Here is a 23063-nt window from a genome sequence, read left to right as displayed (position 1 = left end):
ATTCTTCACCTACCGCAGTCAGAAAGGTTTCAAAGAAGCAAATTGGAATCTGTGGAACTTGGTCTCAACCACTTCTGGGCATAGCTAGATGTCTCTCTTGATGTGGTTCATTGATCTTGCAACATCAATTCAATGTCATGCAATAGATAGTTGTCCATGGGTGTGACCCATGCCGGATGATGAAGTTCTCTGCCATACACACATCTTATTAAGAGGATTCAGGTTTCCCATGACATGTTTTGCATACAGGAGGCCCCGAGTTCAGTTCCCAACAACTCCAGGTATGGCTGGGGGAAGCTCCCAGGTTGCAGTCCTGGAGAGGTGCTGCCAGTTAGTGTCAACAGCAATGAGGTAGGTAGACCAGTGGCCTGACTTGGTATAAAGCAGCTCCCCTATATTCTAATCAGTCTTCACACATGTGGCCTGATTTTGACTCCAGCATCTCAGGAACACCTCTGTATTTTCCTCCATAGCAAGAGCACATCCAGCAAATGTTATCAAGATGGATTTTGTCCAATCTTAATTTATTTTACAAAATCAACATAAATGCATATCAGGTAGAGAACTCCATGGTGCTAACCTTCCAAGTGGCGGAAATAAGATAAACAGTGGGGTGGGGGGAGAGAAATTGGGAAACAAACCAGATTCTTTTGCTACTTATCTCAATTGCACCTCTTTAGATTTGCAGTCTACCAACACATTTGTAGATTGCAAACATTTACAATCTTTAACCAACAGAGAAAAATCAAACACATTAGGTAGCCTCTGCCTTTCTTGCCTGGTGCCAGAGAGCAGTTAGTTTAGCTTTCTGTAAGCTCTTAAGGCAAAGGGGAAAAGCAAGTGAATGAGAGTGATGAAAAGGGAAGAAACACAAAACAAGCAATGTCTTGTGTGCATTTGGCCTTATGACGTAAAAAGCCGACAGAATTTCTGGCCTCGAACCAAATCCTAAATATTTGCACTGACGCATTTGCTTGGAATGCAGATTTGACGCCACGGCTTAGAACCAGGAGCCACCAAAGGGTCGTCTTCTTTTCAGAACTAAACTTTCCTATCTGGCTGCAGAATTGCAGGATGTTTAACCACATCCCGGCCACACTTTGAAACCCATTTCACTCCCATCCCACTTCCACAAAAAGCACACCAGTTCCTTGACAGGAAAGCTTCCCCGAACACAGAAAATGTGAAGACTTCCGCCCTGGTAAACCACCTTTCTGCACTTATAGCTCTGTCAGGTGTGCCCTTTGCCCTACTTGTTTAGATTTTATATTCCCTATCAGGGTTCTCACAATAGCTAACTGACTGCAGGTAATCTTCCTTATCTTTATGGCAGTAGAAAGCAGCCCTACAAAGCAAAGAGCAGAAGGCAAACGTAAGTGGGTAAACAGCGGCTGCTTCACTCTGAATCATTTGTGAGTTGGGCCACCTTGTGATTTACACATGTACACACAAGGTTGATACATAAGGCATAAACCAATATCACATAACTGGAAATAACTGTCTATTTACATAGCTGCAAATACGTACAAGGAAGGTAGAAAACACATAATTTCCTGATCTTTCATTGTGTAAAATCATGGAATGTACAGGGCATGATAATATAGAAGCAGTCCACAAAGGTCAACTGATCTTACTAGATCAATGGTAAAAAAGGTAAAAGGTAAACGACCCCTGGATGGTTAAGTCCAGTCAAAGGCGACTATGGGGTGTGGCGCTCATCTCACTTTCAGGCTGAGAGAGCCGGCATTTGTCCACAGACACCTTTCCAGGTCATGTGGCCAACGTGACTAAACCGCTACTGGTGCACGGAGGACCGTGACAAGTGCCAGAGTGCATGGAAACACCATTTACCTTCCTGCTGCAGTGGTACCTATTTATCTACTTGCACTGGCATGCTTTCGAACTGCTAGGTTGGCAGAGGCTAGGACAGAGCAATGGGAGCTCACCCTGTCATGGGGATTTGAACTGCCGACCTTCCGATCAATGGTATGCGATTTGTGGCCCTCCAAATGTCATTGGATTCCACCTCCTATCAACCTCCAGCCAGCATGGCCAATGGTCATGGAAGATGGGAGTTATTATTCAGCAAATAATAATAATAATAATATATGCCACCCATCTGACTGGAGTGCCCAGCCATTCTAGGCAAAATCAGGAAGGCCTCAGGTTCCCCACCTCTGGGGAACATTAGATATCTGCTGGATCAGGCCATGAGTTCATCTAGTCCAGAATCCTGTTCTCACAGTGGCTGAGCAGTTGCCTGTGGAAACCTGCAAACCTGCACAAGCGGTCTCTTCCCTCTTGTGGTTTCCAGCAACGAGTGTGAATTGTAGCCCAAAGCACTGAAGGTTGGGGAAGTCTGAGCTAGCCATTTCTAACACGATCACTAATACCAACACCAGATTGATATCAGTAGGTAGCAGAAGCATGCATGTTGCATTAGCAAAAACCGGACCAGCAGCTCCATAAAATAAAATCCTAAGCCCCACTGCCAACTTGGAAAGTTTAACAAAGGTTCCAATGTGGAACTAAACTTTGCAATGATCCAAGGAAACAACACTGTAACCCAAAATGTTTCAACCCTTCTGGGTACTGTAGTTTACCTCACACAAAGTTACAGTGCCCAACAACCCTCAACAAATCACAGGCCCAGAATTCTTTGAGGGAAAGAAGGTGCTTCAGATGTGCAAAAGGCATCCAGACTCATTCAAGTTCCATCTCCAATGACTCCTAAGCCCCTCACCCTCCCTGCCTCTTTCCTTTAGATCTCTTTTAACAGTGTGACGCGGCAGCTAAAAAAGCCAATGCAATTCTGGGCTGCATCAATAGGAGTATAGCATCTAGATCAAGGGAAGTTATAGTGCCACTGTATTCTGCTCTGGTCAGACCTCACCTGGAGTACTGTGTCCAGTTCTGGGCACCACAGTTCAAGAAGGACACTGACAAACTGGAACGTGTCCAGAGGAGGGCAACCAAAATGGTCAAAGGCCTGGAAACGATGCCTTATGAGGAACGGCTAAGGGAGCTGGGCATGTTTAGCCTGGAGAAGAGGAGGTTAAGGGGGGATATGATAGCCATGTTCAAATATATAAAAGGATGTCACATAGAGGAGGCAGAAAGGTTGTTTTCTGCTGCTCCAGAGAAGCGGACACGGAGCAATGGATCCAAACTACAAGAAAGAAGATTCCACCTAAACATTAGGAAGAACTTCCTGACAGTAAGAGCTGTTCGACAGTGGAATTTGCTGCCAAGGAGTGTGGTGGAGTCTCCTTCTTTGGAGGTCTTTAAGCAGAGGCTTGACAACCATATGTCAGGAGTGCTCTGATGGTGTTTCCTGCTTGGCAGGGGGTTGGACTCGATGGCCCTTGTGGTCTCTTCCAACTCTATGATTCTATGATTCTATGATTCTATGATTTTAGTAGGGGAGGCCCCCACATCTTCCCTCCCCACAGTGTCCACTATAGTTTTTGGAGGCCCTTGAGCAAGACACACTCGGGGGGCGGGGACCTACCCTTAGTCTGGCAGGGGGGAGTGGAGACCCTCCAAGTGTCCCTATTTTCCAGGGACAGGCCCAGATTTACAGAAGCCGCCCCGGTTTCTGATCTGATCCCAGAATGTCCTGCTTTTCTTAGGACGTCTGTATTTTCATTGGAGAAATGTTGGAGGGTATGGAGTTAAGCAACCTCGAGCCAAGGAGATAAGTAACTATACAACCTTTAGAAGAAATCTGAAGGCAGCCCTGTATAGGGAGGTTTTTATATGTTTAATGATTATTACGTTTTTATATATGTTGGAAGCCGCCCAGAGTCAGATGGGCAGAGTATAAATAATAAAATTGTTGTTGTTGTTGTTGTTGTTGTTGTTGCTGCTGCTGCTGCTGCTGCTGCTGCTGCTGTTACTACTACTACTACTACTACTGAATACGATGTCCCTATTTTCATCTGAGAAATGTTGAAGGGTATGGGAGTAGCGGAGTGTGGACCATCAGCCAACCATACCGAACTTTGGCTGGTACTGCCTCCCCGAGGCCCCAAACCAGTATGGGTGCTGTTTCAGCCTTATTTTCAGCCTGGAGATGAAATGACGAGAGACAGCCTTCGTGGTTGAAGTCTTCCTTGTTAGTATGCAGGAGACTTGTGTGGATCATAGAATGCAGAGCTGGAAGGCGCTACGAGGGTCATTTAGTCCAACCCCCTGCAATGCAGAAATCTTTCACGCAACATGGATTTTGAACCCACAACCCTGAGATTGAGAGTCTCATGCTCTGCCAACTGAGCTGGTTTTGAGTTCTTTCTGCTGCTACATGTTTCTGATGCCCTCCAGTCCCTTCACTGATCCAACCTCTGTCTACATCAGAAAAGATTGTTACCCAAACTTCCAGCATGGGAAGTCTCAATTTATAGATGAACTTTAATAAGGCCACATGCAGACTATGCACTTAAAGCAATATGATGCCATCTTAAACAGTCATAGCTTCCCTCAAAGAATTCAGGGAGCTGTAATTTTTTAAGGGTGTTGAGTTGCTATGAGACCCCTGTTCCCCTCCCAGAACTACAGTTCCCAGAGTGGTTTAATAATAAACTCCTCTTCATGGGGAACTCTGGGTCTAGTAGCTTTGTGAGAAGAAAATGGGGCCTCCTAGCAACTCTCAGCAAACTACAGTTCCCAGGATTCTTTGGGGGAAACCACAGCTGTTTAAAGAGGTATCATCTATCATCTATCTATCTATCTATCTATCTATCTATCTATCTATCATTGTCATCATCCTTTTTAGATATGGGAGACTTGTTTTTTTCTTAGGTCTTTGCTTAGTTAATAGCTAAATATCCAACCCCACTGGTGCTTCCTTAAATGTGTTGATGGCTTTTGATGGCTATCTACCAAACATACTTGCACATGAGCTGAAAAACAAACAAACAATGTTTAAAAGCTGAGCTGCAAGTAGTGCAGGAGACAGACATCTGAGTTGTTGCAGCTCCAAGAAACGGGGGCTACATCACAATCTAGCAATGCCTGTGAAACTTGGTATATTTCTACAGAAACATATTACAAAACCATTCTAAATCTCAAGGGCTCTCATCTCACCAGGAAACAGGTAGTGTGTGTGGGGGGACGGGACTGCTGTTGAAACTCTACCACTCAAGTTGAGAAAAAATAATCCCCTGGTTTGCTGAGGGAGAAAGTTCAGGTGCAATTTGAAGAAACATTCAAAGCAGATTGAGCCATGAGATGATTTTTACCCAGTCCTGCTATATTATGCCTATCAGAGCCTTCCCATCATCAGTGCAGTCACTACATTTTACATACGGGAAAAGGAACACAGGAAATAGAGACTTGACTAAACAACAATTTGTTCACTTCTTCCTTCACATACACTCATTAAAGAAAAAAAGTAAATGTAACCAAAGCTGTGCATCAGATTTTCCTCCAGGCAATGGAGCAGCACAAGGCAAGAGAGTGACTAACAAATCTTCACCCCCCACCCCCCCAGTGCAGCTTCCTCCTCCCGGCACCTTCTTTCCTTGACCTATGCAACACTCAAATGGATGTCTCTGAGATCTCAGTGAAGAGATTACTGGCTGCTAGCTAAGTACTTTAGGAATGGGTTGACCATCATGCTAGATCGATCCATGTGCCAGGACCTCAAAACATAAGTTTCTAAATTGTCCTCTTGGTGAGGAACCTTATAGGCATTCACTCAGAGCTGCTTCCCATAGATTAATTTGTAGCGCAGGTACTCTTCTAAACACTGTAAGGCATAGTCATCAACTCTGGGGTCAAACTTGTTGGCAAACAGGTGGTGCTGGGTGATCATCCAGTGTAGGTCACCTGCCCCATAGACACACACTGCTCGCCGGTAAGAGCCTGAGCAAGGAGGATAAGGGGCCCCCTTACTGATGTCCCCTTCACTGTAGGACCACTTCACCAACCTTGGAATGGCGTTCATGTCCGTCAGGTCAAATTTAGCACTAAAGGGGACTGACCCTGGTACTCCTGGCATCCGGTGCAGAGTGGCCCACAAATGTTCGTCTGGGCTATAAGTATCTTTGGACCACTCGATCAGTGCTTTTGCCATTGGATCTTCAAAAAGATGTTGAACAAACTCTCTGGTGACCACGATGTATGCGTTCCCAGTGAACATGGGGGAGCTTTGTGGAGGGGGGTTCTTTGCAGTGGAGGTTCTCACCACAGAATTGGTCACTTCGTGCCGGTACTTCCACCGGCCCTTTTTGCTCTCTGACGGTTTCTCTGACTCCATGTTGTTTTTCCCATTCAAAAGCTTTAGCGCATGGACAATCTCTGCGTTGGTTTTGATGGGGAAGTCTGTGCCACAGGTGTTCAGGAGGTATTTCCAATGTACTTTGCTCTGAAGGAGGTCTTCCATGCAGTTCAAATCAGCTTGGACCCTGGACCACGAAGCATACACAACACTCTCCAGCTTAGATGCCACAAAGACATTCCCAAAGCAGGAGGCAATGGCCCGCACTGCCTCTCGGAAAGGTTCTGGGGCCTTCCTGTCAACGTGGACGCAGTACACATTCTGGGGGGCATAGATGGACCTCAACAGTCTCTCAAACATTTCAATCTGATCATGGACCACCATGGAGTAAGCGATGGGGAAATCCTCCTCCTCTTTGCTCAGTGGGAACTCGATATACCTCCGGCTTTCTTTGAAGAGTCCACAGTCCTCAGTCATGTTCAGGTAGTCTTTCTCTCCCAGGAGATCCCTTCTGTTTTTGAGTTGCAGCCTGCTCAGAATAGCCTTCTCGATCTCTTTGGGGTCCCCTCTGCTGATCTGTGAGCAGCTGATATTTCCCTTGGGAGCGAGTCTCACAGACTGATAGAGCCTGTCTTTGCAGAGCTGAATCCCAGGGTCTGCGATGTCTTTCCCCAAGTGGCTGAAGTCACACTGCCAAGTGGAGTATTTCAGAAGGCCAGTGGCAAACAGCATCAGGCTCCCAAAGACCAGCAGGCGTGAGATTCGACTCAGGAACTTTCTTTCCAACCAATACATTTTGGGGGGCAGAGAAGGACCCTGATTGTGAAGCCCCAAATCCTTCTCCCAGCCCAGTAAACTCCTGAGCCTACTCAAAGGTTTCTTGTTAGAGTCCACATCACCTTGGCAGCCACAGGTGCTCTAAGCAGTGCTTCCTCAGTCCAGCCTGCCTCATATCTGTGCTGCTGCCAAACGTAACCTGAGAGCTCAGATGAGCTGTCAGGCGTCACCCAGGGAGGGAAGAGGCTTGTTTCACGGTCTTTTCACCCTGGAGATGTTGCAATCCAGTGGAAAATGAAAAACAGGACGTATGGGAGGTTTAAAAGAGGCTTAACTTTCCATTAGAGCATCAGTGAACTTTAATAAGTTACTTGATTTTCTGGTAGATCTGGGATTCTAAATATTGTCTGTACCAAGAAGAATATAATGTGAAAGGTGGCATTTGTGATTATCGGGATCCAGTGGGGGCGGGGGAGAGAGGTGTGGTTCCGATTGTGGAACTGCCTTCACTGAAAGACTCATCTGGCATCTGCACTGTGTCTTTTCCGTATCAGGTGATTCATTACATTTTCAAAAATCTCCCCAGACTTTTTAGTTTCAGTTATTTCCAAGATGGGGTGGGAAACATTTCCCAGCCCAAGGGCCGCATTGCCTCATGGACAGTCTTCCAGGGGCCACTTGCTGGGGGGGGGGGCAGAGGCAAAAGTGGGTGGGGCAACTGAGACATTGTCTTACCTGTGTAACATAGGCTACACTCCTACCAAAGGGAATACACACAAACACACAACTCCATTCTCCATCCAGGCAAAGGACAGGTGTGGTTGTGGTTCAAGGACATGTTCCAGCCAGGCAAACACACTTGAGGAGGGCTGGTGATGGGTGTGGATTGGGGAGATAACTGCCATTTGGGGAGTGGGCTTGGCCTGAGGAGAAGTCGAAAAGGAGGATTCAAAGGCCTGAGGGTAAACTGCTCCAAAAGTCTTTCTGACTGAAGAATCTACTGCATACTTTGAATATAAAAATATTTGTATAATATAGTGTATTTGTATAGTTAGTATATTTTTCTCTGCCTTTTCTCAATGCATTTGGACCCCTCTTAAGATATCATAACCAAATTTTGCCCGATGGTTTCCTAAGAGCAGGGTTTCATCTAAGTTTGGATACAACTGGGTGCCATTTTGAATTAAAATAGTGGACTGAACCTTTCAAAACTGGGTTGAGTTTAACCACTGAATTCAAAACTGCACTGCTTTTTTGTTGTTTGTTTCTTAGAATTCCCAAGAAATGCCAGACACTACCAACTTGTTCTGTTCTGTATGATTTTGTTGAGATCCCTGCTTTGCAGGGGGTTGCACTAGATGGCCGCTGAAGTCCCTTCCAGCTCTATAGTTCTATGATACTAGTGGGTTACAAATGCTTTGAATGGATGGATGGATGGATGGATGGATGAAAAGCCAGGCCATGTCCACAGCTGCCAAGTGTCAATGTGTAACAAAAGGGACAGCATTTTGTGTGTGTTTTTGCTTTATTTTGGCAAAACATGGAGAGAGGAGGGGAGGTGGTTTACTGATTAACTAGGAAGTCTTTCATTTTCTTGACAACCCTGTGATCCATTCACCCTCCCCACCCCCACCCCCCCAATGCAATTCAACTCTCCCTTACTGTGACTTTTTATTCCTGCGTATTTGCTTCCTCTCTAGTCCATGGTAGTGCAGTCAAAAGGATAGTAAATTATCTGACTAAACATTGTTGACAGATCTTAGCTATCGTAGGGGTTTGATCCCTACCCAAACTATATATTTTAGCAGAGGCTCCCAAACTTATTTGGCCTACTGCCCCCTTTTCAGGAAAAAAATTACTTGGCGTTCCCTGGAAACCTACCTCCTTTAAGCCTCCGGGTATAAGGCAGTATATCATCAACCAATCAATTGAGAGCCAGTGTGCTGTAGTGGTTAAGAGCGGTAGTCTCGTAATCTGGGGAACCGGGTTCGCGTCTCCGCTGCTCCACATGCAGCTGCTGGGTGACCTTGGGCTAGTCACACTTCTCTGAAGTCTCTCAGCCCCACTCACCTCACAGAGTGTTTGTTGTGGGGCGGGAGGGAAAGGAGAATGTTAGCCGCTTTGAGACTCCTGAAGGGGAGTGAAAGGTGGGATATCAAATCCAAACTCTTCTTCTTCTTCTTCAATAAAAATAAATAAGTGAAGGGGTGGGATTGGCACCATAGCCTGCCTGCCATTGGCCAAATTGGCAGACAAGCTGCAATCCACTTTCCGGGCCTGGGTGAAGCTGAAAAGAGTTCACCCAAGCCCAGGAAAGCCCTTTGCCTCCAGCACGACTGCTGGATTCAGGAGAGGTGTTGTCGCTGTCCCGCATCGGCACCCAACCTGGTGGTAAGTGTCATTTAGGGACGTGGGTGGCACTGTGGTCTAAACCACTGAGTCTCTTGGGCTTGCCGATCAGAAGGTCAGTGGTTCAAATCTGTGCAACGGGGTGAGCTCCAGTTGCTCTGTCCCAGTTCCTGCCAACTTAGCGGTTCAAAAGCACACCAGTGCAGGTAGATAAATAGGTACTGCTGCGGCAGGAAGGTAATGGGTGTTTCCATGTGCTCTCGCTTCCATCACAGCTTTCCATTGCGCCAGAAGCGGGTTAGTTCTGCTGCCCACATGACCTGGAAAGCTGTCTGTGGACAAACACTGGTTCCTTCGGCCTGAAAGCGAGATGAGCGCCACAACCCCATAGTCTCCTTTGACTGGACTTCATTGTCCAGGGGTCCTTTACCTTTACCTTTTAAATGTAATTACATAACAGATGAAACATGTACAATTTTTCAAAATTCTCTTCTCTTCTTTATACTTCCACCACCCCCTTATTTTTATTCAACATCCCCCCCAATTGCACCAGAGGCACCAGAGGCTACTACTGCCCTCCTAGATCATTTCAGCACCCCCAGGGGGCAGAATCACCCATTTTGGATAACACTGTATTGGAAGATAATAATGATACACTTTTGAGACTAAAGGCCAGTAGGAATCACAGTGGAACTGCTTTAACTGAACAGAAACTGATTCTACAATCTAAAAAACATTATTAACTTTAGTAAAACCCCAAATCTGCTGTGAGGAGAAATGAAACACCAGAAAAGAATTTTAACTGGAAAAGAAAGAAACAGAGCTTGAATGGAAGCAGTAATTTAAATGCATCTACTTTTGAGTTTGAGATTAATGAAGTTGAGTTTGAGAAAATGAAGACCTTGACTGGGTGATCTATGTTGATCTTGTGAGGAAAGGACCACATTGCTTCCGTCTGTTAGATGATGATGATTCCATAGAAAATTAAGGAGCAGTGTGAAAAGTCACATAATTAAAATGGAGTCAAAAGGAGAGAGTAGTCTTTGCATCACTTTCATCACTGTTGAAAGGCCTCCTGCTCCTTCTTTCAGCAGTCTTTTCAGATTTGCTCTTCAGGAAATATTGCTGGCAACAGGCTTTGCCTGCTCTCACCTTCCTTTTGGGTTAAGATTGTCCATATGGCCAACCTTGAGAACATTGGAAGAACCTGCAGGATCAGGCCAAGGCCCATCTAGCCCTGCTTCCTATTCTCACAGTGGCCGACCAGATACCTGTGGGAAATCTGCAAGCAGGACTCAGTACAAGAGCACGCTCTGCTTCTGTAGTTTCCAGAAGTGGCATTCAGAAGCATTGAAGCCTCTGGCTGTGGAGGCAGAGCAGAGCCCTAAAGGACCCCTGACAGTTAAGTCCAGTCGCAATAACCCTTTCTTCCATGAAATTGCCTAATCCTCTTTTAAAGCCATGCAAGTTGCTTTTTGAAGATGCATACAAGTATGCAGCCACAGATGGGGCCAGTGTGGCGAGGGTAGAATCATAGAATCGTAGAGTTGGAAGGGAACCTAAGGGTCATCTAGTCCAACCCCCTGCAGGGCAGGAATTGCAGCTAAAGAGTCCATGACAGATGGCCATCTAAGTTCTGTTTAAAAACCTCCAAAGAAGGGTAGCACCTCAGAGCCATCTTCTTGCAGATTTAAAGCTATACCTGTGGTGCCCCAGCAGACCTGGCCCTTCCCCTGAGGCATCCACGCAGCCTGCCCTGTCCCAGCGCCAGGCACTGGCTCTGTAGCTTTGCCCCACCCCACCAGCTCTGCTCTGCTGCTGTAGTTGCTCACCTACTCTGGGCCAACAGCTGAACTCCAAGTAAAATTCCACACAGGGGAACATGAGAAGCCGTGTTTAATGAGGCGGCTTGTTTCTTCTGTTAATGAATTACCAAATATGTACAAGTGATCGAAATCAGTTTCTTTCCCCATGTACATTATTTGTTTCTTTTAAAATGCATTCTTTACAACATTAAGTTCCAGCAGGGAACATCTAGCATTGATTAAACACAAAAAAATGATTTGGGGTAGATTAATAAAAACCCTATTGAGCATTAACAGAATAAGTTAACAGCACCAAAGTACAATTAAGTACTTCTAAAGTAGTACTAAGAAGGACTTCCTCTCCCCATATGAACTGACTCAGACCCTGTGATGATCATCTGAGGCCCTTCTTCATGCGCCTCCTCCATGAGAGGTCTGGAGGTGGCAGATGAGAACCGGGCCTTTTCTGCAGTGGCTCCTCATTTGTGGAATGCTCTCCCCAGGGAGGTTCGCCTGGCACCTTCACTACATATCTTTAGGCACCAGGCAAAAACTTTCCTTTATATCCAAGCCTTTGGCCTTTAACCATCTGTGGCCTTTTAGAAGTGGGTGGGAATTTTTTTTGATGTATTTTTCTTTCCTCTTGGTTTGACTATGTGGGTTTTATTGTCTGTCTGCCTGTCTGTCTGCCTGTCACTTTGGATTGCCTTGGACAAGATGAAATGACTAACAAAGGTAATAAATAAAAGGTTTATGATACATGACAACAAGGGCACTCCAAGAACATAGAAAAGAAGTTGGTTTAGCAAATCTAAAGGCATTGCTCTTTTTTTAACTGCTTCCGCATACTTCAAGGAGTGTCTTCTTCAACACATTCCTGCCCATTCAGTTTGGGGAGGCTTTTTGTTGATATCCACTCCTTACAGGAGGAGTTAAATCTGGGGTTGCTAGCATGGAAACCACAAGCACAATGGCACCCTCTGTGCCTTCCCCTGGCAGCCACAAATCGTCCGAGTCCCTCCCTCCCCCTGGTTGCAAGGTAGTAAAGGAGGTTACCATTTTCTTCCTTGAAAAGGACATAGAGCTGAAAGAGGAAGTGGGAAGGAGCCAGTGTGGTGTAGTGGTTAAGAGCGGTGGTCTCGTAATCTGGTGAACTGGGTTCGCTTCCCCACTCCTCCACATGCAGCTGCTGGGTGACCTTGGGCCAGTCACACTTCCTTGAAGTCTCTCAGCCCCACTCACCGCACAGAGTGTTTGTTGTGGGGGAGGAAGGGAAAGGAGAATGTGAGCCGCTTTGAGACTCCTGAAGGGGAGTGAAAGGCAGGATATCAAATCCAAACTCTTCTTCTTTCAGCTCTATGTGCTTTTTCTAGTTGGCCACTGCGAGAACAGGTTGCTGGACGAGATAGGCCATTGGCATGATCCTGCAGGTTCTTCTTATGTTCTCAGAGCCCCTCATCCAGCAGGTCTTGATGTCTTTTCAGCATCAGGCAAAGGCCTTTTTTTTTTTAGCTCAGGTGTCTATTCAGCATGCTTTATATCTGGCCTTAGTTCTATTTTTAGGGTTGCCTTCTGCTGGATTTTGCCATTTGCTATTTTATGGATGCTGCTTCTGTGATTTTTGTGTCAGCGTTATGGTTCATTTTTTCCTTTTGGTGCTCAGGTTGGGAGTGCCATTGATTATGTAACCAAAATGGTAGTTTCCATGTGCACAAAGCTCAGTTAGCAAAATTACTACAATGCCTTGCTCTGGTGCCATGAAGGAACCCACAGGGCAAGCCAGGCCAGTTGTCTCAGCACCAAGGAGAGCTCCTAATCAGCCACTTGCTCTGATGCAGCTCAGAAATGAACCAGGCCTTCTGAACCTCTGTGTCCAGTTTGCCTTCTTCCTAGGCTCTGCCCTCCTTTGCGAACTAGAGTGTCTTAAAAGACTTGATCCTCTAGACTGAGGGGAATGTAAATTTCTTTTCTCCATGGACTTCCACCTGGAGTGCTCCCTGCACCATTGCACTGGTGAGACACTCCATACCTCAACCCAGGGGTAGGCACCCATGATTATCCTGGCTCTGGTTCCATGGGCCTTGGCACTCTGGGGTCTTGTTCAGCCAGCTCCAGCTAGCTAGTGGTCCCCAATCACTGCCATTGAGCCAGGAACCAAGTCTGCCCCCCCTTTCTTTTGCTGGTTGAGACTGTAGTTTCTGGCTTGGTGTCCTGGTCACTACTATGCTTCAGGGGGAAAATGTCTTTAGAAATTGGGGTTGTGTGGACTCAAAAGCAGCCTAATGAGGGTTGAGTATGGATCAATGGGCAAGGAATCCTGATTGGATGGAATGGAGTGTCCTGGATGACAGCATGACTGGCTGGCAAACAGCCTGAACAGAAACACTCCACACTGCAACAGTTTGTTGCTGGTCCCATCTGTTGTTAACTTCTTTTATTTTCCTTGTAGAGTTTTATTGTATTTGTTTCAAACTGCATCACACTCTAGGTGTAGTGTACTGAAGTATGGCTTATAAACCACCAAATAAATATATAAAAACCATGTTCCTCCCTCCCTCTATTCATTTCCAACAGCAAGTAAAGACGTGGCAGGTTTTTGTCTCTGTCCAACTGGACTTAGACTGGTATTTATTGCAGACTATAACTGTGGGTTATTTGCTCTGGTGTTTTTATATCCAGTACTATGAGTGCTTCATGATGTTACTGTGCTTTTATGGTTGTGGTACAGTAACTTTGAGGATTATATAGCAGAAACTGACAAAGAAATATCCACCCATACCAGTAAATGACTGGAGGCAGGGCAGTGAGCAGCACTCTGGGATGAGCTGTGAGCCACAGAACAGAACCATGGGGCAAGCCAGGAGTCAGGACCAAAGAACAACCAAAGGTTGCCTGAAGACCCTGCTACTCAAAGAATCATACAACTGGAAAGGACTCCAGTGATCATCTAGTTCAACCCCTTGCAATGCAGGAATCGCGGCTAAAGAATCGTTGACAGGTGGCCCATGTTTAAAAACATCAAATGAAAGAGTCCACCACCTTTCCATGTAGTCCATGCCATTGTTGAACAGCTCCTAATGTTCTTCCTCATGTTTAGTCTGAATCTTCTTTCTTGACATTTGAATCCATTGATTGGGGTTCTACCAGATGGAGCATGTGGCAGCCCTTCAGATATTTGAAGATGGCTATCCTATCACCTCTCAGTCTTCCCCTCAACTGCTCCTCATGAGGCTTGCTTTCCAAACCCTTTAGCATCTTGGTCGTCCTCCACTGCATACATTCCAGCTGGAACCCTGGGAGATGGTTATGCAAGATCTCATGCAGCCCAGATGGCCCTGCAAGCTCTCACAAGATCTTATGAGAACACCCCAGAGTCTGTGTGTCGAGTGGGCCTTCAAAGCTCTCCACCTTGCTTACTGGGCAAGGCCTGCTCACTGCACTGGCTCCAGAATCCGAAGGATGTTTTATGTGTGGGTGGTTCCAAGGGTTTGAATATATGTGTCTTCGTGGAACTGAACCCTTGCATAAGATGCCACTGTACTGTACAATATGTGCAATTTGGATGCTAGGCTGGGCTTGGTAAGGTTCTTCTAACTTTCATTCTGTTACCACATCAGGATTCCCTTTGTGTGCTGCAGGTGTGCATACAGTCGTCATATGAAGGAAGGAAAGGCATCCTGTTTCCACCAATGTGCCGTTTACTAGAAGAATTTGGGCACGCAGCTGTGTGACTCATGCTATATAAGCAAGGAATAAGTGATTCATTATTGGCACATGGGGTGCGGAGGAGAGTATTTCTTCACTTACTGGGCTTCTTAGATACCCTATCTTAACGAGTACATTATGATCCAACCTGATAAGCCTCCCAGTAACCTCCTCACTGCTATTTTCTACTTCCTGCATGCTCTTGCTTTAGAAATAAGAATCCCCATTTAACCAAACACAAAAGCCCTTTGGTATGAGAGTGCTGTGATCCCAAATACATGGTGAATATTCACATTTCAAGGGTTCGCAGCTTTCTGTTTCTTTTTTTTTAATCATCATTGATTTATTCATCACCTTCCAAACAGGCTCCTCAATGAGACTGACACATAATATTGAAAACTGTTATAAACAAATCAAACAAACAAACAAACAAACAAACCCAGATGAATTTAAAACAAGACTAAAACAATTCTAAGAAACAGTCACACTCATGGTAAAAAGATCTATTTATCCAGCTTTTTAACTTGTTCTCTAGATCATTGAAGAGTTCCATTAAGGCAGGTGTCTTCACCCTTTCCAGGCCCAGGACCCACTTTTCAGCGCAAACATGCATTTGGGGAACAATTTATTCATATCTTGCCAGATATTTGCATGGTGGCTGTGCTCCTGCTGTGAACCACCTTGCATCAGGCTGAGTCCCAACCCACCAGCTGAAGACCAGCGCATTCGCAGTCCATTTTTATCCATGGCTCCTTGGGCCAGTGAGCCAGATCAGCTTTGACTGGTGAGTGTGGCTACTCACTTCTCAATCCCTTGAAAAGTGATCGACACCTGTCAAAGTTCAAAGTTCAAACCAATCAGCTGATCAAGTGGTCCAATAAAGTCCATTTGGAGGAAGCAGCTTCAAAGTGGACTGAAAAGCAGCCCCACCTTGGCTTGGATTGCAACTTCTCACAGTCCACAGCTTTCACTCCTACCAGGCAGCCACACGTCTCTGGCTCCCTGGCACCCTTGGGTGGCTTTCTAAACATGGATCCTCATTGTTCATTGTCATCACGGTCCTAAATAACAACTACTCCTATTAATCCTGGCTGTATGTGCAGGTTTGGTGGTGCAAAAAGGTGTGCCGGCTTCCCACGGAGATCTGTGTCTGCTAGGCAGTTCCTGGAACCTCAGCAGGTAACGGCTCGCTACCAACACCACCCGCCCCACCCATTCTTTCTCAGAAGCTAGCCTGGTACAACTATGGGATTAATAACAAGGGGATGGGAAGGGAGGTGGTGAATTGGGCATCAGAATGCTGCAGCACAATTGCTGGCAGGAAGAAGACCTTGTCAGCATATGACACCTGTGCTTAGAGATCTGCAATGGTTGCTGATTTGCTGCTGGGCCAAGTTGACTGTGTTACTATTAGCATATGAAGCCCTGAACAATTTGGGACCAGATTATCTGACAGTTCATTTTACCCTGTATGGGCCTACTCAAGCGTCTAGACTGGTGAAATTGGCAGTATTACAGACGTCACATTCTGCACATGTAAGAATTTGATCTTTTAGTGCGCAACACTTTGGTAAAGGTAAAGGTAAAGGTACCCCTGCCCGTACAGGCCAGTCTTGACAGACTCTAGGGTTGTGCGCCCATCTCACTCAAGAGGCCAGGAGCCAGCGCTGTCCGGAGACACTTCCAGGTCACGTGGCCAGCGTGACGAAGCTGCTCCAGCGAACCGGCACCAGAGCAGCACACGGAACGCCGTTTACCTTCCCGCTAGTAAGCGGTCCCTATTTATCTACTTGCACCCGGGGGTGCTTTCGATTGGCAGGTTGGCAGGCGCTGGGACCGAAAGACGAGAGCTCACCCCGCCGCGGGGATTTGAACCGCCGACCATGCGATCAGCAAGTCCTAGGCGCTGACATTTTACCCACAGCGCCACCCGCGTCCCTGACAACACTTTGGTACTCCCTGCCTATTGGTACAAAGCAGGTGCCTTTACTGTGCTCTTTTCCGCTCCGGCTGAAAACATTTTTGTTTAGGCAAGCCTATCCAGATGCACGGAAACTTGATGCAAGTTCTCATTTGATTTTAGTCTATTGTTATTTTAACTTTTGGTATGGCTTAAATTATTGTTAATTTTACTTTTATTTTAATTTTATTACTGATCATTTTATTGTTTTATCTTTTTTGTAAATTGCTTTGAGGTTTGTTGACAATCAAGCAGCGCGTAAATTATATTAAATAAAGAAACAAATGCCACTCTTTTGAATTGTGTCCACTCCAAAAGGAAGTGTTAATGGAAAACCCAGCATCTGGTCAGAACATGTCTGAAAAAGGTATGTTTTCTTTCTGTTTTTAAAGGAGGAGGAGTTTGTACAGATGCGTGGATGTAAGGGGTCATAGTGACATCCACGTCACACACAAACCTCGAGAGAAGGGCTTAGCACCTCCATGAGCAACCTTCAGGCAGGCCCATCCCAGAAGGAGGCTGAGTGCCATGTGGGAGACCAGCGTTTGAATCCCTGCTCAGCCTTGCAGCTCCCTGGGTGCCATCTTGGGCCAGTCACTGCCTCTTAGCCTGACCTACCTCACTGGGTTGTTGTGGGGATTAAATGAGAAAGAGGAGAACCATGTACACCACCTTGAGCTCCTTGGAGAAAAAGGTAGGATGCAAATGCTATGTGTCAGAGCTGGCTCCTGGTCCCAGCTCACAGAGGACCAACGCTAGCCGGTAGTAATGTACCAAAGTCTTTATTGAAGTATAGTTTCCATTTCCAAGCCTCAGAGCCCCAGCTCTACGTCTAGGCTCTAGACCGGCGAAGCTCCATCTGAATCTCCACCCCCTGTACACCAGTTTAAGACTCTAATCTTACTCCACCTCTTCCTTCTCTCCTTTCTCCTCTGGGTCCTGCTACCCCCCGGGGTCTCCTCCTTCCTGTACTCTTCCGACGCAGACGTTGACCCCCCTGACTCCTCCCGCTCTCTTCGGCGGGCTTTAGGACTTGGCTCCCTACCCGGGCTGCCAACTGTGCCGCCCTCCTGTATATTTGAACTTGGCGCGCGTGCGCGTTTTACCTTCCTCTTGACCGTTTCCTCGCTCCCTGACGGAGGCGTGGTCAATCCTGCCTCATGTTCTCCTGCTGGTAGCGCGCCGCCTGATCCCGATGCCTGGGACTCCTCCCCCCTACTGCACTCTGGTGTGGACGCTGGTCCGGATTTCCAACTGCTGCTCTCTGAGTCTCCTCTGGCCCCTTCTTCCCGAAGTGCCCCCCTGGGCACTCCCCTTGCCCTGACCATGGGAGCCCCCTTTTGTGAATCCTCCGATTCACTGGAAAGACTCAGAGACCGCGGACCGCTGTCATCGCTGACATTTCCTTCAGACTCCTCCTCCTCGCTCTCCATTTCCTCCCTATCCTGTGCCTCTGCTCCTGAACCCCTGACATCCATCCCCCCCTCGAAGCCCCCCTTCCCCCCCTCCCCTCCTTCAGGTATGGGTGCTGGGTGCTCCGTCGTTGTGGGGATGAATGGCGGATACAGTTCGTCCCCCTTGGCGTGCATCCAGCCGGATAAGTCCGGCTCGTCCTCCATGCTCTCGCCGACCTCGATTTCCTCTGCTTCCATCTCTGTGCCGCCGTGCTCGAACCCAAGGTCCTCCCCCAGCACGTCCATGTCCATCTCTCCCCCGGTCACCTCTGGGGCCGTTGCCTGCCAAGGACCCCCCAGCCACTTCCTGCTCCACCGCTCCTCTGGTTGATCGTCCCACCACAAAGAGCGGTCTGAGGCAGACCCCGAGGGCGATCCCTCCGGGGAACGTGTGTCTAGTGCCGGTTCTTCGTCCGAGGTGAACCCCTGGAACGTGCTGGCTGACAGCGTGGGTGTGAAAAGCCAGTCGTCGAAATACGCGACTGGCATGGGCCTGTGCGGGAACAAGGCATGAAACTCTTCCTTGAGAAGAGGCTCGTCCAAGGCATAGTCCGGCACCCAATGGTTGGCGCTGGCCGGGGTACCTTCGCTGGCGAGAAAATATTCTACTCCCTCTTCCCCCCATCTCGAGTCTAAAATCTCTGTGACCTGGTTGATGGGTTCCCCTCTTGGAGACCCCCTCCTTGTGGGCGTCTCCCTATACGGGTCTGGTGCCGTGCCCTGCGCCTGAAATCTGTGAGGTGCTTTGTAGGGCATGAGCACTGACCTATGGAACACTGGGTGCATTCTGGATCCCTCCGGAAGTGTCAACCGGAAGGCCACTGGATTGATCTGTGCCTCGACTTGGTAAGGTCCTAGCTGCTTATGTCCGAGTTTCTTCTTCGCTAACGATCTGGTCGGCACTGCCTGGGCTGCTAACCAAACCCAGTCTCCCACCTGTATGTCCTCCCCAACCCTTCTGTGCTTGTCAGCCTGCAGTTTGTATGCGTGCTTTGCTAGTTCTAACTGCCTCCGAAGCTGTTTGTGAACTTCCTGCAATTCTGACGCTAAGACTTCCGCTCCCTGTGGCTCCCCCTCCCCCAGGCTCTCTAATCCCGGGAAGGTTCTGGGATGCCTCCCGTTGTTGGCGAAGAACGGTGTCACCCCCGTGGACACGTGCTTCGTGTTGTTGTAGGCGAACTCAGCGAGCGGCAGGTAGTCCACCCATGTTGCCGGCTGCTGATTTGCATAGCATCTCAGGTACTGCTGCATGATGGTGTTGACGCGCTCCGCTTGTCCGTTGGTCTGCGGATGTCTCGCCTACGCTAGGTTGATCTTGACGTTCAGGAAACCCATCAGCTTCTGCCAGAAGTTCGAGATGAACTGTCGCCCCCTGTCGGACAAGATAGACCGTGGCAGACCGTGCACCCTGAAGACGTGGTCTATGAACAGTTTGGCGGTCTGTTCCGCCGTGGCCACCTTCGCGCACGGAATGAAGTGGGCGATTTTGGTGAACATGTCCACCACCACTAGCACTGCCGTCTTGCCCCTCGAGCTGGGTAAATCCGTGACAAAGTCCAGGGCCACCCTCTCCCACGGTTCACTCGGGGTCTGCAGCGGTTCGAGCAGTCCCGCCGGAGGTTTGTGCACTGACTTGGCCCTTTGGCAGGTGTCGCACCTCGAGACGTACTCCGCGACTTCCACCCGCATCTTGGGCCACCAAAAATCTCTGGCTACTAATTCTGCCGTCTTCTCTTTGCCAAAGTGCCCGGCGGTGGGTGCGTCGTGCAACTGCTGCAGTACTTTCGCGCGGAGGTCGTCTCCCGGTACGTAGAGGGCCCCTCTGCGGATGAGCAATCCGTCGCGTATCTGGAACTCGTCGTCCTTCGCCGTGCCCTTGTGCACCTCCTCCATCTTGGCTTGTGCAAAGGGGTCTTCCTGCAGCGCTCGACGGACAGCTTCCAGGTCCACGGTTGCTGAAGCGCACGCCCACGCTTCCGGTGCGAAAATGTGCTTGGCCGCTGCTGGTGCCGCCTCTTCGAGGTATTGCGGCTTTCTGGACAGTGCATCTGCCATGATGTTGTTGTCGCCTGGGATGTACTCTATCCTGAAGTCGAAATCTGCAAAGAACTCCGCCCATCGTATGTGCCGCTGGTTCAGGAACCTTGCCGTGCGCCAGTACTCCAGGTTCTTATGGTCCGTGCGAACCTGCACTGTGTGTTTGGCTCCGATGAGGAAGTGCCGCCACGCCTTGAATGCTGCATGAATGGCCAGCAACTCCCTGTCCCAGATGGTGTAGTTCTGCTCTGACTTGCTGAGCTTTCGAGAGTAGAAGGCGCACGGTCTCCAGTCCCCATGCGGGTCCTGCTGCAACAGTACTGCTCCCACGGCTCTGTCTGAGGCGTCCGTTTCAACTCTCATCGGTCTGCTGGGATTCACGTGCAGTAGTTGCTCTTCGGAGGAGAAGAGACGCTTGAGGTTCTGAAAGGACTGCTCCGCTTGCTCCGTCCAGATGAATTTCTTCTTCTTGGAGCTGAGCGTGTCTGTAATGGCCGCTGTCTGCATCGCGAACCCCTTGATGAACTTGCGGTAAAAGTTGGCGAAACCCACAAACCGCTGGACCTCCTTCCGGTTGCGCGGGCTCTTCCAGTCCAACACTGCGCGAACCTTGGCGCTGTCCATGGCGAGCCCCTTGTCCGACAACTTGTAGCCCAGGAAATCTACCTCCTTCCTGTCGAACTGGCACTTCTCCAGCTTGGCGTACAGCCTATGCTCCTGCAGTCTCTGCAGAACTTCCTTGACGTCTCCCTCGTGGGTCTCCTCTGATTCCGAGAATATCAGGATGTCGTCCAGGAAGCAGACGCATTTCTTGTAGAGGAGACCCGCCAGTACGTGATGCATGAAGGCTTGAAAACAGTGAGAGCCATTTTGTAATCCAAAAGGCATGACTCTGTATTCATAGGTGCCCAGGGGCGTGAACATGGCAGTCTTCCATTCGTCGCCCTCCCGTATGCGAATCAGGTTGTACGCCCCTCGCAGGTCCAACTTCGTGAAAATGCGTCCTTTCCTTACCGTTGCAAGCAGGTCGTCTATTTTGGGCATAGGAAAGGCCGTGGGCTTGGGCTTGGAATTCAAGATCCTGAAGTCTACCACAAGCCTCTTTTGGGGCGTGTCCTTCTTCTTCACAAAGAATACAGGACTGCCCCCCACTGCCTTCGACTCCCGGATGAAGCCGCGTTTCAAGTTGAGGTCTATGAACTCCCTGAGTTCTTGCAGCTCGTCTTCAGACATGGAATACAGTTTCCCGGTTGGCAGCGTCGCCCCTGGCAGGAGGTCAATCTTGCAGTCATAGGGCCTGTGGGGAGGCAGCTTGTCCGCTTCTTTCTCGCAGAAAACCTCCAAAAACGCTGCATACTTGAGTGGCACTGCTTGCAGCGTGCCTAATTGTAGCTGCTGGTCATCCTCTTCCCCTTCCGGGCTAGGCAGGATGCAATGTTCCGCACAGTAAGAGGAACCGAAGGTCAGTTGGCGCTGGTACCACGCCAAAGCTGGGCTGTGCCTGTGCAGCCAACTCATGCCCAATACTACAGGCGTGTCCGACAAGCGGGTGACATTGAAGCTGATGACTTCTCGGTGATTCCCAATTTGCATCACCATGGGAGGCGTTTGCTGCACCACTTGCCCCCCCAGCAATTCCCTGCCATCCACCGTGACAACCTGTAGAGGCAGCGTGGCTGGCAGTAGTGCTATGTTGTGCTGTTGAATAAAATCCAGTCCTATAAAGTCTGCGTTACTCCCAGAGTCAATGGTGATTGGCACTTCCATAGTGAGTCCATTGGGCAATTGGAGAGACGCTGTAAGCTGCACCACTGGTTTGGGTGGGAGGGGGTCTGTGGGCTGCAAAATTGCTGGGGATTGCTTCATTGACTTGTCTGGCTGGACCCCAGTGCCTCTTCTTCCAGCCAGACTCCGTCGTTTCCCTGCTGTGTTTCTCTGTGCTGAGTTGCGTCTGTGACTGTTGCAGAGGCTGCAGTGTGCTTATGGAGCCTCTGGGGACACTCTTTCGCCATGTGCTGAGCACTGTCGCAGATGTAGCACTTCCTGTTCCCTCTAGGAGGCTTCGTTTTGACTGCTCCCGGTGTTAGGGCTCTGGTAGCTGACTGAGCCCTGGCACCTCCAATCTCCATCGGTTCTTCTCCCCCTCCCTGCGAGGGTGTGGATTGCGCACGCGCTGCATCTTTGGGATAGAGGGGAGGTGCTCTGGCTGGCGCCCTTCCCCAACGTCCTTCTTCTCTGTTCCAAGGACGTTCTTCTAGACGCACCCCAATCTCCAGCGCCCTCTGGACCACTTGCTGAGTGTTCTTTGGTCTCTCCCCCCTTGCAATCTCAGCTTTCACATCTGCATTCAAGCCTTCCCAAAAGAGGTCTCTCACTGGAGCAGAATCTTTCTCCCATCCCAGCGCATGGATTAATCCAAAAAAGCGTGCATGGTACTGCCTCACACTGGCTCTGCCTTGTTTAAGCCCGTGTATGTCTCTTCTGGCAATATCAATGTCTATCTTTGATAAAAAACACGAATCCATCGCTTTAATGAAAGCCTTCGCATTTTGGAGCGCCGGATCATTATCCCTCCATAAATTCCTCAGCCACGTTTTGGCCTCCCCATGCAAATGGGACAAGATAAACCCCACTTTCTCTCGCTCATCTCTAAAGTCTTTTTCTAGCAGATCCAGCGCAAACAGCAGGTCTGCTCGGAAGTTAGGGTACTGCTGTAAACTCCCGTCAAAATGAGATACCAGGCTGCCTCCCCTTCT

At 48.5% G+C, this 23063-nt stretch overlaps 1 protein-coding gene across 1 annotated transcript; it reads right to left on the bottom strand.

Annotated features, from left to right (window-relative positions):
• Window positions 1-1373: 1373 nt before the first annotated feature.
• Window positions 1374-7197, bottom strand: GCNT3 (glucosaminyl (N-acetyl) transferase 3, mucin type). Its single transcript, XM_083412617.1, has 2 exons — window positions 3436-7197; window positions 1374-2792 (listed from the first exon to the last, which is right to left on the bottom strand). The coding sequence occupies exon 1, from the start codon at window positions 7013-7015 to the stop codon at window positions 5699-5701; it is 1317 nt and encodes a 438-aa protein (XP_083268743.1). The 5' UTR covers window positions 7016-7197; the 3' UTR covers window positions 1374-2792; window positions 3436-5698.
• Window positions 7198-23063: the final 15866 nt, after the last annotated feature.

Source organism: Podarcis tiliguerta (assembly GCF_965153285.1).
Source record: "Podarcis tiliguerta genome assembly, chromosome: 14".
NCBI classification, from domain to species: Eukaryota; Metazoa; Chordata; class Lepidosauria; order Squamata; family Lacertidae; genus Podarcis; species Podarcis tiliguerta.
Note: the sequence above shows the minus strand (reverse complement) of the source record. Positions and strands in the feature narration are given on the sequence as shown.

Coding starts and splice junctions, on each gene's coding strand:
- GCNT3 (XM_083412617.1), bottom strand. CDS start 7,015: ATGTATTGGTTGGAAAGAAAGTTCCTGAGTCGAATCTCACGCCTGCTG.